Source organism: Rousettus aegyptiacus, unplaced genomic scaffold (genome assembly GCF_014176215.1).
Source record: "Rousettus aegyptiacus isolate mRouAeg1 unplaced genomic scaffold, mRouAeg1.p scaffold_m13_p_4, whole genome shotgun sequence".
NCBI lineage: Eukaryota > Metazoa > Chordata > Mammalia > Chiroptera > Pteropodidae > Rousettus > Rousettus aegyptiacus.
The window spans coordinates 132590639-132608143 of record NW_023416307.1 but is presented as its reverse complement, the minus strand read 5'-3'; the positions used below and the strand labels follow the sequence as shown (position 1 = coordinate 132608143).

The 17505-nt window shown below is 34.2% G+C and overlaps 1 protein-coding gene across 3 annotated transcripts in view; it reads left to right on the top strand.

Moving 5' to 3' along the window:
* Window positions 1–17505, top strand: part of ANKRD28 (ankyrin repeat domain 28) — a 153007-nt gene that overhangs the window by 127168 nt on the left and 8334 nt on the right. For all 3 annotated transcript variants that reach the window (XM_016140229.2, XM_016140232.2, XM_016140231.2), the window contains exons 15-27: window positions 334–445; window positions 1394–1420; window positions 1849–1923; window positions 4839–5040; window positions 6904–6991; window positions 7238–7355; window positions 7908–8127; window positions 14201–14288; window positions 14379–14462; window positions 15076–15221; window positions 15847–15929; window positions 16358–16440; window positions 17374–17465. In XM_016140229.2, the coding sequence (XP_015995715.2) occupies window positions 334–445; window positions 1394–1420; window positions 1849–1923; window positions 4839–5040; window positions 6904–6991; window positions 7238–7355; window positions 7908–8127; window positions 14201–14288; window positions 14379–14462; window positions 15076–15221; window positions 15847–15929; window positions 16358–16440; window positions 17374–17465 (1418 nt within the window). The remainder of the gene's footprint in view (window positions 1–333; window positions 446–1393; window positions 1421–1848; window positions 1924–4838; window positions 5041–6903; window positions 6992–7237; window positions 7356–7907; window positions 8128–14200; window positions 14289–14378; window positions 14463–15075; window positions 15222–15846; window positions 15930–16357; window positions 16441–17373; window positions 17466–17505) is intronic.

Below are 17505 nucleotides of genomic sequence, written 5' to 3'. Positions count from 1 at the left end.
CGGATGCTCACCACCCCTCAGAGTTTAATCCTTTCAGACATTGAGTGGAGTAGAGAGTCCCATAGATAGTAACTATAAAAAACAGCCCTCAGGTAAGCTTGCTTACAGATTTTGGAGGTGTTACTTTCTTAGAATGAAGATGATTCCCTTAAGAACATTTTGTTGGTAGTTTTATGATATTTAACAGTGTCATGTAAATGACTATATAATATAGGTATATTCATGATTTTACATTATTCAGTGTAAGAAAACTCATTTTTTATTTTCAGTCTCTCTTTACCAGTGGTTAAAATGCAGGATTTATAATTTTGAATATGTTGTTACTATATATAGGTGCCTGGAATATTTACTAAGAAATGATGCAAATCCAGGGATCCGGGACAAGCAAGGATACAATGCAGTACATTATTCAGCTGCTTATGGCCACCGTCTGTGTCTTCAGCTGGTAAGATTCCTGAATTCTTGTGGAAGGATTAATATGAGTTTATATTCTAATAATTTAATGAAAATGAGATTAAGTGAATCAATCTAACTGTGCTTTTTAACATTTTTGAAAATCTATATACCTCTCAAATTCATATTTGCCTCAGTAAGATATCTCATTCTCTTTTTCAAAAAGAAAGGAGAAAGGAGAAAATTAAATCTGGAGAGGGCTACTTGTGTCCTTCTCTTATATTAATTACCCTGCGTCTATGTAGCATTAGCTCCCCTGCCCCTCTAAATAAATGTTTCCTAGAAATTTCTAAAGAAATGTAACCATGTCTTACGTCAGAAATAAATGTCCTTGTGAGAGGAACATTCCCCCAGTACATTTAGGGAATTCTGAAAGGTCCATTATTTTATCAGTCTCTCCTGGTAAGGGAGACTTTACTTCTCTGCAAAGGAACTTTTTATTTCAACTTTAATCTCATTCTTGAATATACACCCCACTTTACCAAACCAGAGAGAAAGTAGGGACAAGTTAAAAGATTCTCAAGTATGTAACAGATGCTTCACGTTAAAGGTTTCTTTATTTAGACTTACCTTATAAATTATATTAAACATTCCTTCTCTTCAAAGAGAAATAAAAATCAAGGAGAGTGTATATAAAAGAAATAAAAAAGAGGTTGGCATAGTGAATATAGCATTTAGAATCCTGCTACAGAAATAACAAATATTTCCTTAGCTTATCATGCTATGGTATCTTTAGACTAAAATTTTGGGACTCATGTATATAGGTTTATGGTCTATGATATTATGCATTGGTTATTGAATTTCGAAGACAGAGGAAATACAGATTTAGAAGGGAATTTAACAAAGTCCAGTGTAAATGGGAACTCATAGTTAACATTTACTTTTTTATATATGTGACTACTTCCTAAATTAAATGTTTCAATTTTAAATTTTATTTCAGATTGCAAGTGAAACTCCTTTAGATGTCGTAAGTATCAGACACCAACACACGTGTGCACACTACTATTTGGGCTGTCCTAATTATTTTCTTTCACTAGAGCTGAAGCCTGTTTTTCACATTCCTGGGAACAAAGATAGTGACAGAAATCATGTATGCAGAGGGTGAGGGAGGTTCTTACTTGGTGGTAATTAAATAGCATTTCCTCAAGCTCTTAGTTTATAGCCCTCCCTTAAAACTCTTAAGTCTGTGGTCTTCCCACCTTTCAGGATGATCTGTTCTGTAAACTTGCTGAATTTAGTTTTCATAACATGATGGTGTGCAATTTTTAAATCAATAGTCAAGTATCAATGTATACTGTAAAACGGATTTTAACCTGAGGGACAGGGAGTGAGAATAACTGCTATACTATACATAAAAGTATCATTTCTAACATTTAAAATGCTTTTCTTTCTCAGTTAATGGAAACCTCTGGAACAGACATGCTGAGTGATTCAGATAATAGAGCAACAATAAGTCCTTTACACTTGGCTGTGAGTACTTCCTTCACAGTCAACTTGTTGGCTGATTCACTGAAAATATATCTGTTTGTGTTGACTCAAACTAGTACCCAGAACTTTTGGTCTATGTAATGATGATCATGGAATTAAAACTTTTAGAACTTTCTTACTTCAGAGAATTCTTGAATGCACTTTTATGTTTTATTTTGTTTTTGTTTGTTTTTCTGGGCTTCCCCCAAGGCCTGCCTGCTCTAAGGGAGAGAATATACCTGTGATATGAATTTTAAAATGCACTGCCATTTAAAAACAAAGAAAAAAATTAAAATACAAAAATTAAAAAGATGCATTACCATAGTGGAATAGTTTCTGACTTACTAAGCACGTGGTATAAGAACTATAATTTCTACATTATTTCTACAACTTTTTTCTTCCTTTGTGATCTTGGTGTGCTAATTAGGTAGGTGTGTGTTGTTCACTGGTCCTTCAGTTTTTCATGTTATAGGACTTGGCTACATGATCTGGTGTCCCTTCTAGCTTAAGGTACTTCTGAATTTCTCCTCTTACTGTCAGTCACTGAGAAGAGGAAGTTAGGAGAGAGCATGATAGTCCATTACATCAGATATGGTAATGAATTACCTTAGGAAATTTCGAGCAGAGCCCAATCTTGTTCTTTCTGTGCTGAAGGAAGAACTTATTTTTTAAACAAAGTGTGTTACAGTTAGAGGAGGGGGCAGCTTTGAGAATCAGGAAACTTGGGTAGTGTCACTAGCTATTCATGTGACCTGATTTTAGGTATAGTAAAATGCTCATAGGGCTGTATACTAAGTTAATATGGATCACTACAAGTTCAGTGATCCATTTAATTTTTCATCTCATAGACTGTTATTTTTTTATCTTAATATTCTCTTTGCATATTTCCTACCAGACACATGTACATTGACTTTTCTGCTTTCTCTTTCTGCCTGTCTTCCCACTAGTACTTCCTACCATGTTCTAAATAATTAAGAAGGCATGCTGAAGCTTCCTGCTTCCTTGCCCTTTGGGTCTTTGGAAATATTATCTGCTCTCCCAGGCTTGCATAATAAATAAGCTATCTAAAAGGACAGAGGCAGCCATTGACTGTTGCTTGCAAGAAATGATGTCTGAGCAGATGACTGGGCAATTCTTACATCATCATCATTTTTTAAATCATAGCACTATCATTACTTGAACACTTCCTAGGTGCCAGCCTAAGTACTCTGCCAAGTTTTTGACTAGGTTATAGTTTTTTTAACTAGTTTTTTACTTCATGGCTATTGTGAACAGTGCTGCTATGAACATAAGTGTGCTGAATAGTGATTTTAAGCTGAAATGGAAACGATTTCATAATTTAGTAATTAGCCTCAATCCAATGCAATTATACCACCATTTCACCATTTTTGCATTTTGTATCTATTTCTAGGAGGTTTTCAGAAATGAACTTGAAGCAATTTTTTTGTTTCCAAACTCTTCCAATCCAGGACAGCTTGGTGCAGTGAAAATACACTGCCTTAAGGCTTAAGGCAACTAATCTTGCTTCCTGTCTTGGTACACAGTAGGCATGGGAGTTCCCTGTCTCAGTCGTATGCAAGGACGTCATGGGGGGGGAGACCCTGTGGCAAATCAACATGACTTCTCGTCATCGTCATCCTAATGTTTTCTCTTCTTTTTCTACTATCTTCTGCATATAGTGTATTTCTCAAAGTTCATTTTTTTAGTAGCATGATTTCACTGACCTGGTATAGAGGAAAAAGATTAGGTGTGATCCTAGGACGGTAGCGTTCAGTGGTCTTTTTTCACTTCCGTCTTTGAGATAGTCAAGCTTGTAGGTAGTCAGAACCACCGAAGAGATCAGTAAGGCCTAGGGCAACTTTACTTCTTGCTGGTAACTTTGACATTTTCCACAAGAAATGGCTTTCTGGCCCTTCAATGCATTGTTGGGCCTTCATCTAGCTAAGCATCTTTTTTCAGATTAGGAGCATGTGAGATTTGGTTCAAGAATGGTAGAATTTTACATTTTTCAATCCCCAGTGAAAAGTTCACATGTGATAATTTAGCAACCTGCTAAACTATAGTTCTAAGTGGTTATCAGAAAATAACTTGTGAAAGTCCCTTAGCTATAAAGTGGCAGTATGAGTGAACTAGAGAGAACATTCCTTTCTTTGCTGGAACCGTGCCTTGTTATTGCTTTATGTCCTGCTCGGCATGTAGTCTACTGAGAAAAATAGATGTTCAGTTGACATGTTGGTTTTTGAAATTAATTATCTGAAAACCCCTTTTATCAGACTCTATAAAGAAGGGAGCTTCCATCTGACAAATTGTTAGATCTCTCTGCTCTTTTGTATCACTAGGACGATGTCTGGCTCATGGCAGTTATTCAGGCAGGACTCAGTTTTAAGTATTTTTAATGCTGAAAGACATGTTTACTTTTGAGATGGCATATTACATGATAGAGATAGTCATTTTAATTTGAGAAATCAAAAGACTCAAGTTCTAGCTTAACTTCAGTTGCTGGCTATCTCTATAATTTAAGTACAGTAAAATTTTATCAGGGAGTTCTAAGTGGAGCACTGAACTGTGATTGAAAACACAGGCTTTGGAATCATAGACTTAGAATGAAACCTTTAGTTGAATTTGTGTCACATATCCATTGAATGTCTGCCATGAACCAGACGTTGTATGCTCATGAAAAGATCACATGTCATTTAAACTTTTATTATTTGTAGAATACCAACTCCTCAACACTGTAGTCTACTATTTATGTTAAAAATTTATAGTTAACGTTCCGAATTCTCAGTACAGAAATTTTAGATTATATCAAATATAATACCATAAAGATGAATTCGCTTAATTCCTTTATGTTTTCTAAGATATCTGGGAAGTCAATCTAAATATGTATTTTTTTAATTTATATTTTTATTTATTCCTAGGCCTATCATGGTCATCATCAAGCACTGGAAGTGTTGGTACAGTCTTTGTTAGATCTCGATGTGAGAAATAGTAGTGGAAGAACACCCTTAGATCTTGCAGCATTTAAGGGCCATGTCGAGTGTGTGGATGTACTCATTAATCAGGGAGCCTCAATCTTAGTAAAAGATTATATTTTGAAGAGAACACCTATACATGCGGCAGGTACGTCAAATATGCATGATTTTACTTACCACTTTCCATCTAATACTCTTCTTTTTCAATTTCTATTCTTTTTCAGTTGGACTTTTCTGTTGTGTCTTTCTGTCCCTTTCCTCCCCCCTAGTACTTTCTACCATATTCTAAATGGTAAAATCATTATTTACCTTAGAAATTGGATTTATGTAGGTCTGGCTTATGAAGTACATTATCAGCAAAATAATGCAAAATATTTTTTATTTCTTTTTGATGGAAGTTTTTTTAGATAGGTGTGTGCTTTCGTGTAATAATTAATGAACATTTTGACTAACTGTACCAGGTACTGCATTAAATATTTTTTTTAACAAGAGTTATAAAGCACTGACTTTATTCAAGAACTACTCCATGATACAGTTTTATGTTGTTGCAAAAGTGTGAAAATGCAAAAGCATGTAACCTTTTCATGGTGATGACTTGGTACCATCTGTGTATAACTAGCAGATACAGATTCACAACTCTGTGTGAATTACTACAAGACAGTGTTCATATTAAATAGCCAAAGTGGTATATTTGATGAAATCTTAGCCCAGTATTTTTCTCATCCCCAATAGGCCATCTTTAGATGATTAGATTCATTTCACTTAGGCTGTTTTTACAAAGAGAATTTTAAGGACATAGTTGAATATAGGTCTTGTACTTTGCTTCCGGTTTTGGGGGGAACTTGCATTTTAGAAGACTATAGATAAGTAACACCCACTGTTACTCCAGAACAGCCTTTTAGAAACTATTGGATATTCAAGTAGTGCTCAAAGACAATTTTAATAATGGATTAAAACTCCTAATAAATATATGGATACAAACTGCTATGAGGTCAGAATAAGAGGTCATAATGCTGTCATTTTGTATTCTGAAAAAGAGTAAGGTTATATATAATTATGGGGCTTGAGTTAATTTAAACCTCTGATGGAGTGTTCTTACTCTTATTAGATGAATGTTGATTCAAGACACTTAACCTTCCCTCAGAAGGGGCTAACCAATGCCATATGCTCTGTTAGTCCTAGCCACTCGAAGAGCTATATGTTACTGTTAACACCTACCTAGTCAATAGAAGCAAGCCTTATTTCTATAGATGTCTTTCAAATTTGGAGATCTACTAGGGAGCTTCTTACTCGTAAGTAATGAAAAGGATGCTGAGATTTTTTTTTTTCTGGAAGCGAATTGGTATTGTAGTATGCAACTGAAAGATGGCTTAAGTGACAGGGATTTAGTCTCTCACATTAAATGTGAGAAATAGAGTTGGTTCAAGGCGTCAGCAGTGGCGTCAGAACTCCGAAAGATTTTCTGTTATTCTCTTGTCTTTGCACTCATGTCACAGAATGGCTGCTGCTGCTCTACAGAATTAAATATGAAATGAGGGGGAAAGTAGGGCATTTCATTATCAGGGATATAACTATTTCCCAGAACCCCCCAGACTTCTTGATATCTCAGTGGTCAAAACGGGGTCAGTGTTCATTTTGAGACCAATCACTGGCAAAGAGGAATGGAGATGTGATTGGCTTGGTCTAATCATCATTTCTTCCCTTGGTGGAGCAGGCCACCCTCCCTGACCACATTGCTACCACAAGAGAACTAAATAAAATGAGCATTTTATTAGCAGTGCAGATGATGAAGCATGGCTATGGCTGTAATTTACCATAAGGGATTCATATCTTGGTCGGTTTAATCAATAACAGCAATAGAAACCTTTTTTTTTATCTGTAGATATTTTTCTTTCTTTTCTATTAAATTCAATAAAGCTATCTTAAAATTATACGTAGGAAATGTATTCTAAGATGGACATTTTCTATTTTATTATATATATTACTGAGATTTTTAAATACCACTTTACAGCAACAAATGGTCATTCAGAATGCTTACGACTACTAATAGGAAATGCAGAACCACAGAATGCGGTAGATATTCAAGATGGAAATGGACAGTAAGTCTTAATAATTTTAAAATTATTTTTAGGATATTTGTTAATCTTTATGCTTTTGCCCCTATTATAGTAAGTCTGTCATATTATTTAACTAAGTAACATCAAATATAATTTTTTAAAATTTAAGTGTACTTTAAGTTCCATCACTAAAAGGCATGTTTAGAAAACAGGCCACCACAGTGACTGTTTTTCATGGAGCAGAGTCATATAAGTGATAATACTGAATCTATTCCTGTTGTTGCTCAGGACTCCTCTGATGCTGTCTGTACTCAACGGGCACACAGACTGTGTTTATTCACTGCTAAACAAAGGAGCAAATGTAGATGCCAAAGATAAATGGGGAAGGACAGCATTGCATAGAGGGGTAAGCAAAAATATTCCCAGTTCCTTTCAAAAAGTTTTTATGACCTCATTTTACCTAAAACAACTAGGCTTTGTTTATTTTTCTTCATTAAATTTTACCAAATAATCTTTGCCATTTCTTTCAGTATCTTAGTTTTTGAATGCTAATCTTAATCAACTACAAAGTACAACTTAATCCTAGGAACAGTAATGTTGGGAGATTTTAAACCCTAAAACCTTGAATAGAGTTAATGTCAATTTTACTTTTTTTTATTACCAAAACTATTTTCTTAAACATTTTTGTCTTTTTCACCTTTGAAATGTCATTATTTCCATTGAATTATTATAAGTTCCTCTATTCCTGTTTTTCATACCACTTATATTTTGACAAAGTTATTGTCCTAACTGAGTCTTAAAGTCACTTCCAATAAAACTACTGAATTACTCAAAAATGATAAATGCTTTGGCAAACGGATATGGGGAATATGGACTTTAAAGATTTTGAATTGGCTATAATTGATATGTAGTGCCCAACATAATATATTCAACTACATTCAAATAATTTTTCTTCCAGGCAGTTACAGGCCATGAAGAATGTGTAGATGCATTACTTCAACATGGTGCTAAGTGCTTATTTCGGGATAGCAGGGGCCGGACACCTATACACTTGTCAGCTGCCTGTGGACACATTGGTGTTCTTGGAGCCCTTTTGCAGTCAGCAGCATCTGTGGATGCAAATCCAGCCATAACAGACAATCATGGATATACAGCACTTCACTGGGCTTGCTATAACGGTTAAGTATACAGATACAAATTTACATTAAATACCTATTATGTACCAAGCAGAGACAACTGACTACAACACGTTTTGATGTGCATGAGGATGACATATTTATAAAGCAGACTTAAAGTTCAAAATTAGTAGGAAGCCTAGGAATAATCTACTGCGTAGTCACAGTGTACGTACTTCTATTCCTTGTCATGCTAAAGCTGACTCTGGCTGTCAAAGATGTTTCCAGATAAGCTATCACTAAATTTGAAATTTTTCTTAGACTTTTGCTTAAACAACTATTTTGTGTTTTAAGTTACTTTTATAATATTGCCAGTGTCTTTTTTATAGTATGCTTGTATTTTGATTATATTCTTTTATTTTCTGAATGTACTTGTTTTAGAGAAAAGTGACAAAGGTAGAAGAAACAATGAAAAGGCATCATATTCTAAACCAAAATCTGTATATGTTTTCTAAACATATTGCAAGATAAGATTCTTATGTCAACAGTAACATGTTCGCTCAACATTTTAAGGGAATAAAATCCTTTCAGATTATGGAAGTAGAAACTTCAGAAACTTAGAAACTTTCATGGTTAAGTTAACTTTGCTGCATGATTAAAACTGACTTACTTTTAGCTTCCCAGAGGCTCACAGTCACAGTCCTTTTACAAGTCGGCTCATTAAAGGTTCTCAGAGAAGTATAAAGCTATTTTAAAGTATAGATGTTTAAAATGGAGTTTGGCTTATGAGTTTCACTAATTAAAATAATTTAAGTAATGAAGAATGTTGAGATGTATTAATTTTTTCCTGCGGAGGACCATAGATTTGGTCATCCTAGAAAATACATACATTATGTACGGTATAAACATCAATCCTGTCAAAATTTCAGCCTAAGGTTTTAGGGACCTGAAGAGTATTTTTGTTTTGAATTTCCTTATAGCATTCAGATTAAGGTTAGTTGTGAGAGTAAATCTACAAAACTAGTTCACAATTATAACTTTCCCTCAAAAGGTAGAGAAAATATAAATTACCTCTTTATATAAATATCTACTTGCTTAAAATAAGTGTAGTATCTGTTCTAAAATTCACCTGATTGCCTTAACTTACCGAAAGTTGAGATTTCTACCTTTCTATAATATATTGTTTCATTGTTCTTTCACTGGGAACCATTTTGACAAATAATGTTGATTTATGATGAAAAAGGAAAAATCTGAATCTTGCAAAATTAAAGTTTAAGTATTTTCATAAGTACTTTCTAGACGTAATATTTTGATTTTCATATTAATTCTTATGTGAGAGTTCTGTTCTTGGTTTTGGTCCCTTCCTAAGGACTGCTCTGTGATTACTATTAGTATCCTTCAATTCCAAATACTGATGGCACCATTAGAAATTGAATAGTTAAATGTATTGCTAATTCAAAAATTTAGTTTTTTACTGCCTCAGATCCTTAGCCAGAACAGTCTTAAAAACTATAAAGCCTTTGGATTTTAACTTCTCTTTTCTCTTTTCAGTTCACTAAAGTTAGTATTAAATGAGTATAGTGAAGTGGCAAAAGATTAGTCCTAAGTCAAAAAGGATACTATATTTTGCCATCAAAATTTGGTTTGTTTTTAAAATGTAGCTTGACATTTTATGACTAAGGAAAACTGAAAATATACTAGAAAAACACTCACAGATATGAATTTTGTTTATTTGAGAAGTCAGTGAGATAAAACTATTTTTTTTAATTTCTTATGAGATTGGTTAACAAAATCTGTAAGTTTCAAGTGTATAATTCAACAGTAAGGCATATATATATTGCATTGTGTGTTCACCACCCACAGTTAGATTTCTTTCTGTCATCTCATATTTGACCCCTTTTATCCCATCTACCTCCCTCCACCCTCTGGTAACCACTAGTCTATTGTCCATGTCCATGAGTCTCTGTTTGTCCTTTTTGTTTGTTGTTTTTAGGTTTATATCCCACCTATAAGTGATGTCATGTGGTTTTCAAATTTTTCTGTGTGGCTTACTTATTTCACTTACCATGATTCTCTCAAGGTCAATCCATGCTGTCACAAATGACAGTATTTCATCTCTTAACAGCTGAGTAACATTCTACTGTATTTATATACCACATCTTGTCTCTCCAGTCATCTACTGTAGGACACTTTGGTTGTTTCCATGTCCTGGCCACCGTGAATAATGCTGCAATGAGCATTGGTGTGAAAATATCTTTTTGGATATATGTTTTCAAGTCTTTGGGGTAAATACCCAGTAGAGGGATTGCTGGATTGTATGGTCGATCAATTCTTAGTGTTTTGAGGAACCTCCATACCGTTTTCCATAGCGGCTGTACCAATTCGCAGTTCCACCAGCAGTGTATGAGGGTTTCTTTTTCTCTTCATCCTCTCCTGTGCTTGTTTTTACTTGTCTTGTTGATTATAGCTATTCTAACAGGTGTGAGATATAGTATCTCCTTGTGGTTTTGATTTGCATTTCCCTAATAACTAGCGATGTTGAGCATCTTTTCATATGTTTCTTGCCCATTTGTATGTCTTCTTGGGAGAAGTGTCTGTTCAGGTCCTCTGCCTATTTTTTAATTGAATTGTTTGTTTTTTATTATTGAGTATGAGTTCTTTGTATATTTTGGATATTAGGCCCTTATTGGAGGTGTTGCTTAGAAATATATTTTCCCATTTGATGGTTGTCTCTTTACCTTGTTGATGATTTCTTTTGCTGAGCAGAAGCTTTTTAGTTTGATGTAGTCCCATTCATTTATTTTTCTTTTACTTCCTCGCCTTTGAGGTCAAATTCATAAAATCCTCTTTAAGTCTAAGGTCAAGGTCCATGAGTTTAGTTCCTATGTTTTCTTCTATGCATTTTCTTGTTTCAGGTCTTATATTCAGGTCTTTAATCCATTTTGAGTTAATTTTGGTGTGTGGTGATAAGACAACAGTCTAGTTTCATTCTTTTGCAGGTGGCTTTCCAGTTTTCCCAGCACCATTTATTGAAGAGGCTTTCCTTTCTCCACTGTATGTTTTTAGCTCTTTTGTCGAAAATTTATTTGCTCATATAAACATGGATTTACTTCTGCACTCTTTATTGTGTTCCACTGGTCTGTGTGTCTGTTTTTCTGCTAATACCATGCCGTTTTATTGTCACTTTGTAGTATAATTTGAAGTCAGGTAGAGTGATGCCTCCAGCCTCATTCTTTTTTCTCAGGATGGCTTTGGTAATTCGGGGTCTTTTGTGCTTCCATACAAATCAGATAGGTTTTTGTTCTATATCTTTAAAAAATGCTGATGAGATTTTAATGGGGATTGCATTAAATTGAGATAAAACTATTTCGAAGCAGATTTTCATTGCTTGAATTTTTTTTGTAATGTATCAATGAGCAAATTAACCATTGGTAGAATCACACCGAAAGATATTTTTCCTCAGGTAGAGAATTTAGTTGTAAATATGCTACTGTAACTGTCCTTTGGAGAGTTGCTATCTATTATAACATTTCTTATTAAGTCTTTTTGCAGAATACTGTTTCCCTAAAGTGAGTTTCTACTCTGTCTCTACTGAATTTAGACTTTCTAAGCACGCAGTGTACAAGAGAAAATTTTGCACAAACTATATGCCTGGTTGCCATTTAAAGATCATAACAGATGTGTCTAATTTCCAGACTGTAGCAAAATTATGATTCTGAATTGAGCTATAAAGAATTAGATGTGTGTTGGCTATATGCAATAAGAAACGATACAGACAGTCTAAAATTAATACCATATTTATAGCCAAAAGCCTATTTTATAATTTGGCATTTTGAGAGTAAATTATGTAAGATGGTTTTACTTTGACTAGTAATTATTGTACAGCTGAAAAGAAAATTGGAAGCACTGCAACAAAACAGAAAATAACCTTTCTCTCAAAATGGATTAATGACAAAGCTTTAGAAAGGAACTGGTTAGACATAAGTAAACCTTCAAGTTCAGATTTTAGTTATGTAGTCTTTCAGTCGTAGAACTTAAGAGTACTTGCATTATCTCATATGTTCCTTTAAAAAAATTATTAAATTTTACAAAGCACTGGTCATTGTCAGTGTATTCCTCTGAAACATGAAGAGACAAGTTTTTTCATTTTTTCATAAACTAGGACACAAGTAATTAGTTTCTTGGCTTGATATGACCCAATAATGGTTGCTGGAGGTAATCAGGAGCCCCAGGAACTCCCTTTTTTTTTCTTTTTTTCTTTTTGCAGTTTGCAATATACTCAGTGATTCTCAAACCTTTTAGTCTTAGAACCTGTGGGTTTATCACTATTAATATTTACTGTATTGGAAATTAGAATTGAGAAATTTAATGCTATTTAATAATTTATTTTAAAATACTATTCTGTTACATGTCAATATGAGTTAACATTTTTTGAAAGTTAACTGTTTTCCAAAAGAAAAAATTTTTTAGGAGAGTGGCAGATTTCTTTAATGGCTAGTTATATCCCAGAGTTACCCATACCACACCTCGATAACTGCTATGCCAGGAAAATAAGAGACTCTTAGGTTAATGTTGGACAGCTTTCTATGGTTAATTTTTGGGAACGAGTTAACATGAGAGAAAGTAGGGTTTCTCAACCTCAGTGCTCTTGACATTTTGGGTCAGATAATGCTTTGTCGTGAGGGACTATCATGTGCATTGCAGGATGTTTAAGCAGCTTCTCTGGCTTCTACCTATTAGATGCCAGTAGCACTTCCCTACCCCATGCCCAGTTGCGATAAGCAAAAATGTCTCCAGACATGGCATGTGTCTTCTGAGGGGCAAAACTGCTCCAGTTGAGAACCACTGGATTATAGAACTGACAAAAGATGGAACACAATTAAAGGTTTCCTATTTACTTTTTCCCCTGGTAAAAACAATTATAGGATAAAGATTAAGTTGAGCTATTGTTTAAGAATGTTATAGTAATTAAAAAAAAAAAAGGACTATAGCATTACTTTTTTAGCCAGATATTAAGCCAGAGAAATAAAGAGGCCATGTAAGAATCTAATTTATTCTTACAGCAGATTCCCAAATGCCCAATGAAATAAAAGAAGCAACATTTCAATTGCAACAATTAGTACAGCAATTGTTGTATTCTTACTAAAACAGAGACTTTGTAAATTAGATTAAGAAAACTTGAGGTTTGAGTTTTTCCCTATTTGCAGAGTTGTATTAAAAACTATCAGTAATCAATATACTTGTCCCTTAACCCCACAATATTATTTCCAAAAAATTATTCTGGAAAAATATTCTTTTTAAAAAATAGTATTGGAATGTTTCATTACAATATTATTGATAATACACAAAGAAAATCAAACCAGCAATCACCTTGAAAGCCATAATTAGAAATGAAATTATTTATGATACACTTCAATATTGTGAAGTTCTTCCAAACATTCAAGAATAAGATTTCTATGTATGTCATTTTGGAAGGATATATACAGTTTGTTAAGTAAAAAAAAAAAAAAAGTTGCAGAAGTAATGTCCCATTTGTGTAAAAATTTAAAAAGGGAATTGCATGTGTGTGTACATATAGTTGTATGTGCCTGAAATTTTCTAGAACTGTTAAGGTAGCAGTTATAGAATGCGGAACTGAGACAGTAGGGGTAGGAGCAGAGACATGTGCTTCTTCCCTCCAAACACTTCCATAGTAGTTGATACTTCACCCTTACCTCATTACTATACTTAGAAAATATTTAAATTTTAAAGTTAATTATGTTGTATAAATATGCATTATTTTGAAAGTTATACTGTGCTGTATAAATGTGACATTTTAAAAAATGATGACTGAATAACTCTAAACTGGTCACTAGGGAAAAGAATAATGAAACAATTTTTCCCCCACAAAGTAAATATTTGCTATGTACATAATAAACTACAGTAAAATTATCATAAGAAGCTACTGTACTCCAGGTCTTGAGGTCATACTTTGTGTTCCAAAGCTCCTGAAAATATGCTGTGTAATGGGTTTAGTGGACTGTTTATTTTTGATTCATGGAAAGCTTTTTCCTACCTGTGTAAGGGTATATGGATGTATATTGGCCCTTTCGTATTTTGGGGGATTTTAATATCTGATTCTCATTTACATATTTAGGCCATGAGACATGTGTAGAACTTCTTTTAGAACAAGAAGTTTTCCAGAAAATGGATGGAAATGCTTTCAGTCCATTGCACTGTGCTGTGTAAGTAAAAGCAGAACGAATCAGATTTGTTTTGACTGTTTAAGATATACACCATTGCTGTGATAATGATCACCTTGTTACCTTACACAGGATAAATGACAACGAAGGTGCTGCTGAGATGTTAATTGATACGTTAGGAGCCAGCATCGTGAACACCACAGATTCAAAAGGAAGGTAGGGGATTCATCTGTGTAGACAGTAGTTTTACTTTCAATAGGAAAAAATGTAGAAGACTAAAAACTGGGAACACTGGACTAATGTAGAAGAATAAATAGACAACTCATTATTAATTAAAAGTTGATTTTTATATTTGCAAATATAAATTGCTCTGAAGTCTTAATTATGTTTTCATTAGAAAAGACTTTTCTATTATGATTTTTAGCCAGTTTTCCTCTTTTTAAAACTTGTAAAATGTAAAGATTTCCCCTCTTTTTAAGAGGTATGTTTGTTAATAAAGTTAACATTTTTCTATATAGAAATAAAAGCTGAAAGAGAGTTCAGTTATAATAGATGGCAGTGTTTGGATCAGGCCTTATTTATTTCAGAATGTCCTTTAATGATGTAATATTGTTTTAGCAATTTTATAATTTATCCTTATTTATAATAGTTTAATAAGGGCCTTTATCTTGTCAGAAATACAGATTCTGTGGCAAAATTTTGTATTTAGGCAATGTTTTTATAGTCTAATGTATAAACCCTTGAAAATTACTTGTCATAAATTAAGGAATAATTTTTTAGAGTATATGACATAGATTTAGTCAGAGCTTTCGATTTCTCCGTGTTGCAGAACTCCTCTCCATGCAGCTGCCTTTACAGACCACGTGGAGTGTTTGCAGCTGCTGCTCAGCCATAATGCTCAAGTCAATTCTGTGGATGCTTCTGGGAAAACACCTCTCATGATGGCTGCAGAAAATGGACAAACAAACACAGTTGGTAAAGAAACTGGTTAAGGCTTTATTATTCTAAGTATCTGTATTGCTCATGTAGAACTTAGATCCCAAGCCTTCTGACTCTAGTTCACCAAATTTTCCACTAGTTATCCCACCACTCCTGAGATTTAAACCATTTACCTACTTAAAACCCACATTTCATTTAGGGCTACAATGATGTCATTTGCCCTTCTGATTGAATAGTCTACTTTCACAAGGCAGTGTGAGATAGTGGTTCAGAACATTGGCTCTGGAGTCAGAGTGACTGAATTTGAATCCTAGATCTGCCAAGTTACTGGTGACCTTATCCCTCAGTTTTTTATTGATAAAGTGAGAAAAATAACAGTACCTACTTTGTAGGGTTGTTGTGGGCGTTAAATAAGTTATTATAAATCCAGAGCACTTAAAATAGTATTTGAAATTTAGAAAGCACTCACAAAATAAATATTAGTTACAGCTGTTCTTGTCTTTGATTAATACGGTATGTATGTTTTATATTATAGTATTTTTCTTACACTTTTTGCTAGAGGAATATTTTTGCTTTGTATCTTCATTTCTCTACAGTGAGTTATTGATAATCTACGACATATGTTTATAAACATAAGAATTGATGCAATTTTTCTTCCCAGAGATGCTGGTTAGCAGTGCTAGTGCAGATCTGACTTTACAAGATAACAGTAAAAACACCGCCCTCCATTTGGCTTGCAGCAAGGTACGTACGCATTTTAAGGACATGTTTTCATTGTTAATATCAACAGTGGCATTTAAAGTTTTTCTACTTCACTAAAATGAACAGAGCTAGGGACTGAACCTCTAATGATCACTGACATCAAAGTTCTTGAAAAAAAGTGCTGCTGAGTTGGGCACCATGGTATATAAGAGTCACCAGTAAGCCAAGTAAGTTTTGGAGCACAAGCCAAAACATAATTATTGTCTTTCTTTGATCTTATCTTAAAGAGTCTTGTCCTCTCCCCCTAACCTCATTCCACCGACACATTTGAACAAATATTTAAGGCATTAGCCAAGAAAATCCATGGTGTATGTGTGGTGATATACCTGTGTGGACTGGGGTAGGGGTGTATTGAGTGTACAAATTTATCTGGTACCCAAGTTACCAGAAGTTATTTTCTATAATTTTAGGGTCATGAAACTAGTGCCTTGTTAATACTGGAAAAGATAACAGATAGAAACCTCATCAATGCAACCAATGCAGCCTTGCAAACGTAAGTACTTTGTCTAGGGTTAAACCAATGACCTGTAACTATAGAAGTGATTGACAGGATTTCTTTCTAACATGGGACCATTGGAATCAGTCACCGTTTTTATAATTGACAAAACCTATTTCTAAAATCATCACAATTAAAAGCCATATTACTAAAAAAAAAAAGTTTTTGAACTTGAAACTTTATTATTGAAAATAATGTATTTTTTCTCAATCTAATTTTATGGGGGAAAGTAATACTATCTGTATGTTTCATGGAAACCAACTGGAATAATAATACATTTGTTACACTAGCAATAAATGAGGTAAAAAGCTTTATATGTGTCTGCAAGCTAAAGAGATTTCAGAAAGAATCAAGTTCTTAATCTGAGCATCCAGCCTGTAGGTGACTGCTTAGATCTTAGATTGATATCTCCTATTGTCCTCTCACAATTTCCGTTTGCTGTTCTACTCTGAGACTTGGTAAAGGGAAAAATTATATGATGCCCGTTCCCATTCATGTATCAATCAGATCTCTTAAGGGCCCCAGAATTAGTCATGGAACTTATAAAGTGTTTTCAAAGCCTATTGGAATTTGCGCTATTGCAATTTATAGTTTTCATTGTATATTGTCATACCTGTTTGCCACCCTCATTCCTTAAAAGCAACTTAAGAATGTAGTTCAGTTGGTAAAATCTTTTTAAACATTGAGTCTTCAGAGGAGACAAACAAGGGTTTCGTGAAGGCGGGAACTTGCTAATGTGGCCCGGTGCTAAGCTTATGCACATTGACGAGGTTTGACAGTGCACTGCACGCTGGTTCTGCTGTCTCCCACTCCCATCTTCATTGCTCCTAGGACTAGGTGCCTCAGATTTGTAGCATGTGTGTTTGTGTGCACATGCACTGCCTGAGCATGCATATAAAAATGTGTATATGTATAATTTTTTCCCCCTAGACCTCTGCATGTCGCTGCCCGAAATGGGCTAACAATGGTGGTTCAGGAGCTTTTGGGGAAAGGAGCAAGTGTGCTTGCAGTAGATGAGAATGGTAAGTAGGTTCTGTATTCTCTTTCCTTAACCTATATCCA